General features: G+C 42.3%; 2 protein-coding genes across 6 annotated transcripts; both read right to left on the bottom strand.

Annotated features, from left to right (window-relative positions):
- Window positions 1-292: 292 nt before the first annotated feature.
- On the bottom strand, window positions 293-3,852 carry LOC117428021 (protein CUSTOS-like). 4 transcript variants are annotated; one of them, XM_059032858.1, is made up of 6 exons: window positions 3,590-3,852; window positions 2,696-2,750; window positions 2,247-2,345; window positions 1,826-1,884; window positions 1,473-1,563; window positions 293-1,183 (listed from the first exon to the last, which is right to left on the bottom strand). In XM_059032858.1, exons 1-6 carry the CDS (start codon window positions 3,801-3,803, stop codon window positions 898-900), a joined length of 804 nt encoding a protein of 267 aa, XP_058888841.1. In that variant the 5' UTR covers window positions 3,804-3,852; the 3' UTR covers window positions 293-897. The 4 variants fall into 4 exon arrangements, with proteins under 4 accessions (XP_058888841.1, XP_033902413.3, XP_058888842.1 ...); XM_034046522.3 differs by having other exon boundaries at window positions 1,826-1,887; window positions 3,590-3,842; XM_059032859.1 differs by lacking the exon at window positions 3,590-3,852 and adding an exon at window positions 3,463-3,583 and having other exon boundaries at window positions 1,826-1,887.
- Window positions 3,853-4,647: 795 nt separating this feature from the next.
- Window positions 4,648-13,631, bottom strand: LOC117426596 (ras-related protein Rab-36-like). Of its 2 annotated transcripts, none has more exons than XM_059032857.1 (11): window positions 13,345-13,631; window positions 12,887-13,040; window positions 9,990-10,081; window positions 9,209-9,274; window positions 8,954-9,055; window positions 8,303-8,367; window positions 7,962-8,013; window positions 7,347-7,428; window positions 7,042-7,132; window positions 6,626-6,745; window positions 4,648-6,321 (listed from the first exon to the last, which is right to left on the bottom strand). In XM_059032857.1, exons 2-11 carry the CDS (start codon window positions 12,953-12,955, stop codon window positions 6,251-6,253), a joined length of 810 nt encoding a protein of 269 aa, XP_058888840.1. In that variant the 5' UTR covers window positions 12,956-13,040; window positions 13,345-13,631; the 3' UTR covers window positions 4,648-6,250. The 2 variants fall into 2 exon arrangements, with proteins under 2 accessions (XP_058888840.1, XP_058888839.1); XM_059032856.1 differs by having other exon boundaries at window positions 12,887-13,019; window positions 13,345-13,629.
- Window positions 13,632-13,673: the final 42 nt, after the last annotated feature.

Genomic DNA, 13,673 nt, shown 5'->3' with positions numbered 1-13,673 from the left:
GCAGGCATCTGAAGGGAAAGGGATGCAGCTGGTGTCCAGTGAAGGGGATCCAGTGCTGGTGTAACGGAGGGCTATGATCAGCCAGTCTATTCACAGCTTGGTAAATCTACGTTCATTACATTAAATAAACTTTAAGCACGTTCACAGAAACAACACGACCCAACGATGAAAATACAAAATGCAAAGTGAGTAAGTAAACAAACCCACTTTCCAGGTTTTGAAACCCCTTTCAAGTTTGCAATTAACCCCCTCTGAACTGCAGAGCGCAAGAATGCAGACACAGAAACCGGGCTTGGAAAACATCCCTTTAATATGCAAAGGTTCTGTACAGCTGGAAGGCAGAACCCACTGACGCTTGCACCCGACTTCCAAACACATCCACGCTTTATACAATCAGGACACGGATCTGTGCCCAAAGAAACGGATTCCAAATAACCCAGCATGTCCCATGCACACAGCTGGACGTGCAGTATATATACACACTGTACTGCTCCAGACCCCAAGCTTCTCAATGCCTTTCCACTGAGCAAACACTCTGCATTAGCTTGAAAGAGATCCCGCGGCTACAGACACAGTTATCACTACCTCTCAGTCCTGCTCAGGAGGCCTGCTGGACGCTGTCAGTTCATTTTACAGGTGAAACACAATCTTTTACAGAGCCCTGCTCCTGGCACCTCGCACTAACCAACAGAGAGCTGCAGTGCCCTGGGGAAGAGGGACAGATAGAGGGAAAGAATGGGAACGCACAGAGGAAGAGCGAGAGAAAGCAAAGGGAATAGGGACCCACGAGAACGCGAGGTACAGAGAGAATACAAGCAAGGAAGGCAGAGAGCAAGAATGCAAGGCTGTGATGGGTGTGGGTGCTCTTGTCCAGGCTCCAGGCTGGGAAGCAGTCTCTTAGGTGTCCCGTTTCGCTTTGGTTTTCCTGCCAGTCTCTGGGGTGCAGTCAGCCCCCTCCTCCAGCCTGCTCTCTTTCTTTTTCTTCTTCTTTTTTTTCTTCTTCTTCAGAACCTGTGGTGTGGCGCTCTGCTCACTGCAGCTCCCCCCCTCCTCTCTCACTCCCTTCCTCCCCTCCTCCTGCGCTCCCTGGTTCTGCTGGCTGGGGATGGCGCTGTGCTTCAGGATGTCTCTCCCCGACACCGCTGCCTCCCTCAGCCTCTCCTCCATCTCGCTGTCCGAGTCACTGCAATCACACACAGGGGAGAGTCACAAACCAGGGGCGCTGACACGGCTCACAGTTTAAACAGTCCATGTGTGCAGTTCAAACGGAGGTGCAAGCCTTAGTGTCCACATGGTAGAAACTCTGCAGTGCAAGCCAGTTTAGTTCTGTACACCTACAGTCTGCAAATCCATGTGCAGGGATTTTTAATAAAAGCGATGGCAGGCTTGTCTGACTGATTACAAACATTCCCTAGTGTGGTTAAACCGGTTTGATCCTACAGTTTAAACGTGAAGGAGATTTAAAATCTCACCTGGAGCTGGGAGGGGGGCGGCGCCTCGCTGCCGGGGGGGGGTCCGGTTCTGCAGTGCCCCCCGGGATGGAGGTGGAGAACAAACGAAATCCTGAAAAAAACAACGAGACGAGGAGCAGGTCCCAATCATCAAGGACGGGCTGTTAGTCAATTAAATCAGCTTCAAACGAAAGCAGCTGAACAATCACAAGAGTGGCTATGCCTCTAAAATATCAATTCCTTGATATTCCAATGCTTTTAAAAAGGAACTGGAACTGGAACTGGAACTGGAACTGGAACTCGCATTGACCCCAACCCCGATTCTTCACAGTTAACTTCACGCTGTCACAGATAGCTATTCTCAGGTGGCTTACCGTTGTCGTCACTGCCTGGGTCAGGGGGAGGACTTGCAGCTTCCTCTGTCACTGTTATGCTGCTGCGAAATTCCAAAGAAATTCACTGTTAAAACAAGCTCTGCCAATCAGTGCTGTGAAACAGCAAGACACTGTGGACACATTCAGAGCACGTGGGTGAGAAACACTGCTGCTGTGTGGAGCGTTGAGTCAAATCTGGGGCCAGCGATTCTCAAGTCACAGTCTTCACTATACAGCAGTTTGATTCCTGGTTTCCCTGTGAGTTTAATAGGACACACCTGAGCTTGTTACTTAGACACACTGGGGCTGATCAAGCTGGCAGTAAAACCTGCAATGGGGGACACGGCTGTGCGATCGGAAGGAGTCTTCTTTCCATCCCTGCAGTCAGACTCCCCTGGAGGTGCAGGGACGGGTCACTCACCTGTCCAGCATGGCGCCCAGCTTCCTGGCCACGTGTGCGCGGAACTCTGGCGTGGTCTGCAGCTCATTGGCATCGTGCTCGTGGTCATCCACGCGTGGGCTGCAAACAGCAGCGACAGTCAGTCACGTGACTAAAGAGCTCCTTTAATAGGGTCCTACTGACCAACAATGCTTCCCTTGGGATACAAATTAGGGTGCACAGGAGTGTATCACTGGGGCTCATTACCAGTAAAAAGGAGTGACTGAAGTTTACTGTTAAAATAACCTTAACAAAGGGAGGCTAACCAGCAATAAATAAGAGAGCTCTAGTGAGGGTGCATGCATGCTGCCACCCACTCCCTATCGCCTCCTAGTACTAAGAGGAGGATGAATCAGGCTGCTGCTGCTGCTGCCCAGGGGTGACTTACGAGGACAATATATTAAAAACAGTGAATTAAAACACAAACCTACCGACGACTAGGTCTGGCTGAAGTAAAACCATTTCTCACTTGTTTGGTGTTTTCACCTAAAAATTCAAATCAGAATGTGTAAAAAATAAATACCACAAAACGTTTTATTCTGAGATCCGTCATCTCACAATGTGTGTGAATCCTTTTGGGGATGTTGTTCAATAATAATAATAATAATAATAATAATAATAATAATAATTGCTTGCCATTAGAATGTCTTTGGCACCACCTCCTGGACAGATGATCATGGTCATGTTCCGGAAGCATGGGGTATAAAGTCTCGGGTCTGTATATCAATTGTAAATCCTCTTGCACGAGTGTAATCGCAGTACTGTGTCTGCTAATAATACTAGCTGTGTTTTCGTGGAGGTTTATAGCCTCTGATCAGACGTCTATGGCAGTCAGTATTATTGACATTTATATGTATAACTTGCAAAATGTATTACAGAAGCGTCTTCGATACCCGTCGCATTGAGTTGTGAAAACAGCACGCATGATCCTTCTATTTTCAAAGAGCTAGCTAACACGAAGTGCTGCCAATACTCTTAATATATGATTAACATAGAAAAAAAAATAAAGTTAGTAAAAATGAGTTGCTGTTTGTAAAAGTATATATTAATACATTAATGTGCTTTTTCAATTCAAAGTTGAATTAAAATAAATACACACGAATGTTCTTTCAATAGTGCACAGTTCAAATGAACTGCACAGAACAGGCATTCTACAGAGATAGACACGACAGCGTGTTGTTATGCATGTATTTCTCACACAGTTTTCTGCACTGACAAAACCCGATGCATGCAGCTCTGCCTCTGCTCAGCGTATCTGTGTCTTTCACTGCGCCCTGCAAGTCCTTTTCTGCGTCTACCTTCCACATGAAAACGCTGCCGGGTACCTGCTTGGGTTTGCTTTTGAGTTTCCTTGGTGCCGAAACTCCAGGCAGCCTCCCGGAGCTTCTGCACATCCTCTTCGCTGCTAGAATCAGACTCACTCGCTGCTGTACTGGGCGCAGCCATTCTGGACTTGCCAGGGACCAAGCGGAAGCGCAGTGCCTTCTGGGGTATGTAGTCCAGTACGCACAGAACCCCCATGGCGGGCCAAAGGATCATTTTTGTTATTGAGTAACTTAAAATGGCTTAGATTCAATATATTAAAATACATTTAATTGAAGGACACAGATTCATATATATATACACTTTTTTTTTTTTTGTATTACATAAATGACAATATTCTGCATGGGCTCAAATTAATAACCTGTTTACAGACCGAGGATCCGAGGGATTTATAAAAAATATAAAACTCCCTTATGTTCCAGTAGAGGGCGCAATAGATCTCTAATTTCAATTCCTGAGTCAGTGAAGGCATGTTCTGTTACAGTCTGTTTGTACACAGGCTCAGTGAAATGCAGGAGTGAGTAGCAGAACATGTTATTCATTGGAAACTGCATGAGGAATGGAAAGGAGTGGGAGGGGAGACATCTCCGCCTGCAGAGAACGACGTTACAATTCACATTAGGATGAAGTTTTGATCATGCTTTATAGTAAAGATGTGTTGTTATTATTATTATTATTATTATTATTTATTTCTTAGCAGACGCCCTTATCCAGGGCGACTTACAATTGTTACAAGATATCACATTATTTTTACATACAATTACCCATTTATATAGTTGGGTTTTTACTGGAGCAATCTGGGTAAAGTACCTTGCTCAAGGGTACAGCAGCAGTGTCCCCTAACTGGGATTGAACCCACGACCCTCCGGTCAAGAGTCCAGAGCCCTAACACACACTGCTGCCCATTGTGTATTATAACTTCAAGGTAATGTAACAGGGCAAATCATTCAATCAGACATTCAGCATATAGAATAAAACACAACACACCGACACATGACTGCAAGCATGCCTATCCCAAGTTACTATACTGCCTAAAAGAAACTGCTTCTGCATCACAACATGCTTTTAATAATGAGCTTTATTTCTTTCTACAGCATTCATATCGAGATTCTCGTAAGCACATCACGTCATCACTCACAAAGATATACATATACATATATTGAACTTACAGAGATATCTGCAGATAAAGCCAAATGTGCATATACTGTGGCAAACAACAAAACAGAATCACTATTCGTTTCTCCTTGAATGTAAATGTGGATGTGCGGCTGGCTGCAATGTTGCCTGCCATCACTATCCTCTGTGAAAAGAACAGATCTCCCTGATCAGACTGGAACCATCATTACTCGCTGGTAATAGTAAATGCATTTTAAAAAACACAATTAACACTGTTTAATGTTTGGTGTAATCTTTGGGATGTGTGTGTGTGTGTGTATATATATATTTTATATAGTCTTTAATTTAAGTAAACTATTGCACTGCGCTTGCGTTTTTTCCCATCTGGCAGTGTGACACTATTTTGGGGAGCTTGCTGTTACAGAACATATTATACTGGCATCAAGACATTTTCTTAAGATTACAAAAAACTACAGAAAATTGAAACTGCACTAAATCAAATTAACTCAAAAAAATATTATTATTATTATTATTATTATTATTATTATTATTATTATTATTATTATTATTATTATTATTATTAAGATAAAAAACATAAAACATTGAAATAAAAAAAGCTAACAAACAGTATTTGGGTTATCATCTACACACAGTTCCTATTAAGAATCATAATAATAAAATAAAAAATATTCTTCTGAAGGAAAATGCACTGCAGAGACTACATTACTGTTAGAAATCATCCTGACAGTAACATTGACCCAAAAACGACAAGCCTGTAAGGACAGGAGTGATGACTGAATTTCATCAGGTGTGGAAAATGAGGTCCACCCGTTCCTCATGACTGAGACATGAGGAGCTGTCCCGGTTTGGTGGATTTGCCATGAGTGATTAAGACAACTCAAGACAACACAATCTGGTGCTCTTGCCTTTACATCAACGAAAAACAGGACAGAAGATTTGAGCAGAATTGTTTTTGGTAAAGTATTATTTAAAACTATCATCTTATTTTTATTTCTTTTAACCAAAAGTGAAAATTCTCGTACAGAGCTGTCGCTACCATCGCAGAGACTTTGTCCTCTTTTAAAGGTAGTGTTACACGTGATTTTTGTCAGGTCAAGATCTCATTCTAAATAGGAAAATACTTATAAAAGCCATTAAAAAAAAAATAATGAACACAGCTTGGGAAAGAGTTCCTGTACTTTGATAAGAAAGCTAAAGGTCATGTAACACCAGGCAACTTTTTAAAGGGGGCATTTCAACCAATGTTGCAATGAATATTGCAGCTTTACCTATTGAAATGACCTCTAAAACAAACTGCTTGATAAACTGTCAGGAAAAGTTGTCCAAACGTTGCCTGGCGTTTGTAAAGCTGAGGTCTGCAGTTACTCTTAGTTTAAGACTGTCAGTATTAAGACAGGTGCTGTTCAGAGCATTATAATCCAACCCTGCTGCTGGTGTACAGCTGACTGCCTCTTATTTCTTTGCACGGCTTCACTTGGTCACAGGCTGGTGAAAGCCAACACAGCATCCGCCTCCATTCCCTCTCGTTAGCAGCAGCCCAGGTTCATCTGGGGTGAGCCTTTGCTTTGGGAGCTTTCTGCAGAGCTTCGGTCAATTTCTGTGTGTTAACAAATATATATATATTATTAATAGTGTTTAAAAAATATCTCTGGCTTATTATTCACTAGGAAAAGACCAAATGAGCTGCAAGACGTCTCTGACACAAGTGTACTGCAGATTTATTCTCATCCAGTCTGTCACCAAGAAAAAAAGGTGCTGATATTATTACCGCAGATACACGGTGATGTCAGATGTCAAGATGGAAGGGTTTTTAAGGAGGCACTTCTAGAGGAAGTGATTTATAATATCCCTATGCTTCCAGGTGAGACACTCGATCACAATGAAGAAAACAAATCCCTTACTGATGAGATCGCCCTCTCCAATCCTGGCTGCAGTGCCGTTTGACTTCTCCAAGTCTTTGAGGATGGATTCCTCGAAAGCTATAGCTGCCAGCCGGAAGAAGAATCCCTGCACGTTCTCACCTGAGAATAAAGAGAAACCAATGGAAATGAAGAGGCAGTAATATGCACATACACAATACAACCAAAGCCACGCTGAAAAGTACCTCGTAACAAAGACATGCAAAGCTTCATCAAAGCCAAACGACCTGGCAACGTGTATGCACTGAAGGGACGCCTTCACTGTGGCCAAAGATGGCCACGGTTTTGTTCATGGCTCTTTATATGAATCTGTCGGCATATTCACAAGCTACTGTACGTGGAAAGGAACTGTCAACGCAAATCTGTTGCCACCTCCATGTATCAAGGGTTTAACTGACCTGTTTTAGCAGAGACCGACCAGTACTCTGCATGCATTTCTGAGGCCATTTTAATAGCATCATTTTCTGTTCTTTCACACTCAGCCTGGGACTGAAAGGAAAGAAAAAAACATTTGAACTTTCCGAGTTGTAATAGGGGCCTGATACTTCTGTTACAGTAAACTGTTTAAGCCATCTGACTTGCAATAGGAAATATACAGTATGACATACATTTGAAACAAAAAGTCAGAATAATGGAATCAAGACGTTTATGGTGTTGCAGAGATTAGAAATGTCTTTGGATGTGGAAAATCTGGAACACCTACCACCAAATCCTTTTTAGTGCCCACCAGGAAGATGAAACAGGAGCCTGGCTCATTCTCCTTCAATGCATCTTCCAGCCACTGTCTGAAATAAAGAGGAAGCAGGAATAAACAGCGACCATCCTTTTTGTAACTGTGCAGTCCTTCACACTGTTCCTACGCTTATTCAATGCATTAACATGGCTTGCCACAGCTTTTGCAATGCTTTGCAAACATGCTTCCCTGGGCTCTGCCTCTGTAAACGTGTATACTTCTGCACAACAAACAGGGACCCCAGATAACCCTCTGTGAGCCTGAAACGCACAGCTGTAAACTGCATTGGAGCTCTCTGCAGCCCTAATCTCCTACACAGCAGCCGAAAAAAAACGTTTTGCAGCACACGGTATCCATGCTTTATATTTGCAAAAACACGGCCTGATTAATGAATTCAGTGTTCCGTGTTTAATCCTGAGGACGCCCATGCATGTTATATAAACAGGCCCTGGGGGTAAAATAAAGAGTCTGTTGTGTCCTTTGGCCGAGGGCAGAGCTTTCCACCCGACAGCCTCTTACGCTTGCAATGAAAACCTCAGCTCAGTTTGTATATGCTGTTATTAATAAAGACAGGGAGAGACTTACCTTGTGTGCTCCAGGGTCTTAATATCAGCCAGATCAAACACTGTAATAATAACTGCAAAAATATCAAAGCAAACAATAGGGTCACTGCAGGCTGGTGGAAACACAATACAATGGAAGGCTCAGTCAGTGTCTTGCTCGTTCTAATGATATTAATACCTTGAGTATCTGTTTCTTCTTGTGTTAAGTGGCTCTAGTGATATGTTTCTAGAAATCGTCCAATGGTTTTTTTGGTGATCAATCCGCTCCTAGTAACTGAACGGGCGTCGATGCGCCCCGTAGTCTCTTCTTGTTCGTAACTTTTCTAATGTCCTAATGTTCTTATGACAAACCTGACTGCTCACCTTGTGCTCCCCTGTAGTACGCAGAGGCGATACATTTGAACTTCTCCTGCCCCGCAGTGTCCCAGCTAAAATACAGAAGCTTGCAATTAAACACACGGCCAAAGTGGAACTTGACTGACTGAAGAATCAATAAACACATTTCAGTGATGAATACCAATTGTAATAATTGCATTCAAACCTTTTCTTTTTAACCCTGGATACGCTTGCAACAGGCGTAGTCATCACAGAGGACGTGGTCTGTTTGATCATTTTAACCTTTGCGTGATTAGTTCTCCCTCTGTAGCTCAAAAAAAGGCCTCTTCACAGTTCAATTCTGCAGATACGTGGCAGTGTTAACGTGTGAGTGAACGGGCTGTAACATTTTAGCATTTGTATTTCTCGTGAGGCTGGTTAGATTGCGTGTAGGTGGTGCAGTGGGTGAATGCTCTGCCCTTTCACATGGAGGTCAGCGTTCAAATCACAAGGGAAGTGAGAGTCTGTGTATTGGTTGACCACGGAGACTGAACTGCTCCCTCTAAAAGCGTGGTCCCTCCAGGCCAGGCTGGAGGCACTGTGCTGCCAATCCAGCATGAGATTTCAACTTGGAAATGTAAGAACAGTGTGTATATGAACAACCTTAACCCTTAGTCAAGAGGGTGTTATTGTACTCACACTTGAAGGGTGTACGGAACTCCAGCTATCTCGAACCGTTCTATTTCAAAATCCACTCCTATTGTTGCCTTGTAGTCCCTGTCAAAAATATCTTTACAAAACCTGGAATTCAGAAAAAAAACCCTTATTTTGATACACAGACGGCACAACAGGGTTTGTTTTTTACTTTTATTTGCTCCACAGCCAGCAACAGCGGCTAGCAAAGGACGTAACGGTTCGTGGACAAAACTGAAATAAAATGCAAAGAGTTCATACCTGTTGATGAGACACGTTTTCCCCACGTACAGATCTCCAACCACCACCACCTTGGATATTTTAAGCCTGCGATGAGAGACGAGAGACAAAGACAGCGTTCGTCTCAGCTGCTTAATTCACCTGAGACAGGCTCGTTCCTTGTCATGATTCCTTGAAACTGATTTTACCATGAATGTATTACTTCATGACTGATGTTATCTTGCAGAGAGACATCAATGATCAAGGGACGCTGTTTGCGAGGCAGACAACGCAGTGTCATTTTTATCCTGCTTTAGCAGCGGGGCAGTGAGAGAACATAGTACTCAAAGGGTCAGTTTCTGTCACTACTGAGATATTTAGACAGGGTTAGACAGTGAGGTTGATGTCGGGGGGACATTAGGACTTTAGAGATGAATTAATGAAGCAAAGACCCCTTTATAAAAGCTAACCTCTGTGCAATCATCCTGCAACACAAACCATGCAAATGCACACAAACATCCCATGAGGCTCATTTGATTTCATTCAATTTAATAATTCATTCCATAATGCAAGTCACAATCCTCGTTGTGAATCGAGCTTTCAATCTGCAAAAATGTTTTTCATGCTCTGAAATGCCCTTGGTTTAGTATTTTCACTGTACCAGCAAGGAATCAGCCTCTGGGGGTCAAATGGCAACCAACATTTTGATCATCTCTTACATAGAACATAACTATCCCACAGATGCTGGGTGCAGGGATAAATACAAGCACACCTTTGAAATGGAAAGTAATACAGCCCCAGTGCTGCGTGCGACGGTACCTACCCCACATTCCTGGTGAGTCGATCCTGACAGGCATTTCTCACTTGAACGTGGAAGTGATCTTTAAACTGGAGGCAGGCTTCAGGCGTGTACCACTGCAAATGCAATTCATTACAGAGACAATGCATAAATGAAGGGAGGAAGTCCCAAACTATTTAACCTTTACGTATTGAAGCAGCAAAGTCTTGTGTCTGCTACTGAATCGCAAGCTTAAGCATAACCTAAACACAGTGGGACATTTCTAACTGTGTAAGTGAAAGTAATTCTCCAACAATGCATTAACAATTAGCATCAAAAGCAGTGCGTCTGCATGCTTCTCTGCAGTGCTTGCGTGCCTTCATTCATATACCCAGCCGTGTACCAGCTGATAAACTATGTGAAGTTGAAATGCACATTTGATGACAGACTACACTTGTCACTTCTTGTCCTGGAGGGCTCAGGAGCTTTCAATAACAATCACAATTCTGTCACACAGGTGGCTGCTATGGACAGAAAAAAAAACAACCTGTTGTGGAGTTTACAGGCTGGTAAGACCATTCAGCTTTATACAGTAATGTAATATCGAGTAGTTGGAGGTATGCATTGAAGAAAAGCAACATGTGCCACAAAGGCACGTACTAGATTCACCGTAAATAAGTCTCTTTGTATGCAGCCTCATTCCAAGGTGATATTAACAAACTGGAAAGCAAGGCTCTATGACTGAATTATACAATACCTTTGAGGCATTGACCTGAAAAACCTTCACTGGGTTGAGACATGAATTGCATTGCGTTAACAAATTAATATTGTGTAAAAGAGATATATATTTATTTTTACAACATCCTTGATTCACTGCGTCACATATTAATCATTTGATGTGCGTGTGATTTGTGTAAATACAAATATGTCAACTTGTCTACCACTATGCATCCACCACACACAGTGCTGTGCATTCACTATGCTTTACCATCCATCGATGGGCTTTGCAATGCTTACCAACGCTTTACCCTGCTCTTACTATGCTTTATTACACTTTGCTGTGCTTGTACTGCAGGAAACTTTGATGTGGCTACACTGGTGAAGTCTGCTGTAACCTCAGTGTCCTGGCTGAAATCATTCGCATCACATGGCTCTTTCTCTTAATCCAATGAGTCAGCTGTTTTATCTCTTTGTACTGAGCAAAACCTAATAGGCACTGATTAAAGTCATGCTTCCCACACTGGATTAGCATTTCGGGGTTGGATAGCTTGAAAATAATAGAGAGGCAGTCATGTGGCAACAGCACTACCAAGAGCTAATCTAATGCTGTTGAATATCCCTGAGATACAGTGGAGCCTCATAAGGGATCATGTTGTCAACTATGTTCTTCCCATTGTGCTGCTGTTACCTCTTATAAAAGTTTACCACAGCACATCTGCATGGTAAACTTTTCCCATGCTTGTACTGTGTATTTAACAGAGTTCATCACGGTTTTGCCATGTTTTTTAATATGCTTTACCATACCTCTCTGTGCATTACGTATGCTTTACCATGCTTTTTCACTTTGCTTTATTACACTTTGCAATGCCTTTACTGTAGGATTTTCTTTTTACAAGGGATCACACTATTGTAACAATTTATGAAAAATAAAAACTTTGACAAAGACACTGCTCATCAGTCGAACCCTTTTTACAATTGCTTTTAGAAAAGTGTTTCTAAGTGGGATACAATAACATCATTACAACGCTGAGCCCCTCTATCCCCCCCATTCCTGGGGTCTTGGCATACATTACTCACTCGAATGTGAAAGTGATCTTTACACTGGAGTGGACTTGTTTAGCATAGAAAGCTATTAACATCGATACCTGGAAGGCCATATCTTGGAAAGCACGTGTTTGTCTTTGAAGCAGTACGCTGTCTATGTCTGGACGTGAAACATGCCCTTTTCTTTTTACAAAGCGAATATGTTTCTAACAATTACCCTACTGTAAGCATATACTATAGCCTACAGCTTATACTATAGCCTACAGCTTATACTATAGCCTACAGCTTATACTATAGCCTACAGCTTATACTATAGCCTACAGCTGTGACACTTGTATTGCTGCATTCCACAGTGGCATGCTTACATCTTCCCAGGCCCAGGTGGGAATTAAAAGCTGTATTTCCAGATTTATTGTACTTCAAAAAAAAAAAAAGTTTCCTGCATATCCAGTTTTGCTCGTTGGTATTATGATGGTTATTATTATTATTATCAAATACCTGCGTCTTCAACCTGACACACACGTGGCATGCTTCCACTGACTTCTCATTTTTCTTTACAAAAGGGATTTACCGTGAATACATTGTGATTGCAATGGGATTGTATAATGTATAATTACACAGACTTTCCGGGACACACTGGAGCACATTTCCAAAGTGTTTACTCCAGTTAATAACTAACTAACGAACTAGCATGGAAAGCCATTCTCTTTGTAACTCTTTCAACCCCTAATATAACTGCAGAGCGCTCTCATTCTGCAGCAGAGCAGTGTAACCTAACATACTAAGTAACATCAATGCCCCATTTGTATTTGTTTTTCAAAGACAGTGAAACAGACACAGAATTAAAGGGTTAACAGCATGCAGCTAAACAACAGTACTGGTTTATTTATTTATTTTCTATTACTGATTTTAGAACCTGTAGAAAATCTACTGGCAGCAGTTTCCTATTACCAGTACAGATTCTACTGCCAGTACGAAGTCCCAAAAAGACCGGACTGAAGAAAGAGAAATACTTGTATTTGATTGACTTTAAGTTTAGAGAAAGTGAAACGGGAGGTTATATTAAGATGTTGTTTCATGCAGCTATTGCAGCAGCGGAATCAGCTGCCTTAATACCAGTAAAAATCCTACTGTTAGTAACATCAGCCTTATTTAAAAATTGACTTTTTTTTTTTTACCTTTGGGAACTTGGATATCACTCTGTCTCTGCTAACCTGCGCTGATAAATGCAACCTCCCGCTGTCCATCTTGCAGCTGTGATTCAAACCCGTGTCCTCGTTAAGGGAGAGAGCAGTCGGTTTCGCTCGGCCGCTGTGGAGGGACAGAGGATCGCTATGTAAACACACAGGAACACAACAGCTGTAATGTAAGGAGAGCTGAAAAAAGTCACATTTGTTGCAGTCTGAATTCAAATTTATGCCACAATGTATAACATAACGATTTTTATGTATAGTCAATTAATATACACGTTTAGCTCACAATGGTTGTAACACGATAACCCATTAATAATACAGTCACCAGACATCAAAGACGAATACTTATTTCTGCCCTATTCCAATGAATCGTAATGTGTACCGCGACTGTATTGACACGTACATGTCTTTAGCACTGGAAGCAATATATTAATAATACTTACACAGGTCGCTGCTGTTGTTGTTGTTGTCGTCTGAAGAGTGAAGTGTCAGCAGCAACCGTGAGCTTGTGAGTGTCGCGGACCGAAACGTTACCATGGCAATCAGCGTCCCCGACAGAACGTCGCTCACGAGGGCGGAGCTTTAACAGCACTGCACGTCTGTCAGAGATGTCCGTTTTCCATTCATGATTTACTGAACAGAACGTGTAATGAATTACTGCCGTTCAGACATGTTTTTAATGAAAGGGACATACCAGAGCCACTGTAACACATCCAAATTAAATTAGACGTTAAACATGGCTCTCTACCGCCCCGCCCTCGACCACGCCCAC

This window comes from Acipenser ruthenus, chromosome 11 (genome assembly GCF_902713425.1).
Source record: "Acipenser ruthenus chromosome 11, fAciRut3.2 maternal haplotype, whole genome shotgun sequence".
Lineage (NCBI taxonomy): Eukaryota > Metazoa > Chordata > Actinopteri > Acipenseriformes > Acipenseridae > Acipenser > Acipenser ruthenus.
Note: the sequence above shows the minus strand (reverse complement) of the source record. Positions and strands in the feature narration are given on the sequence as shown.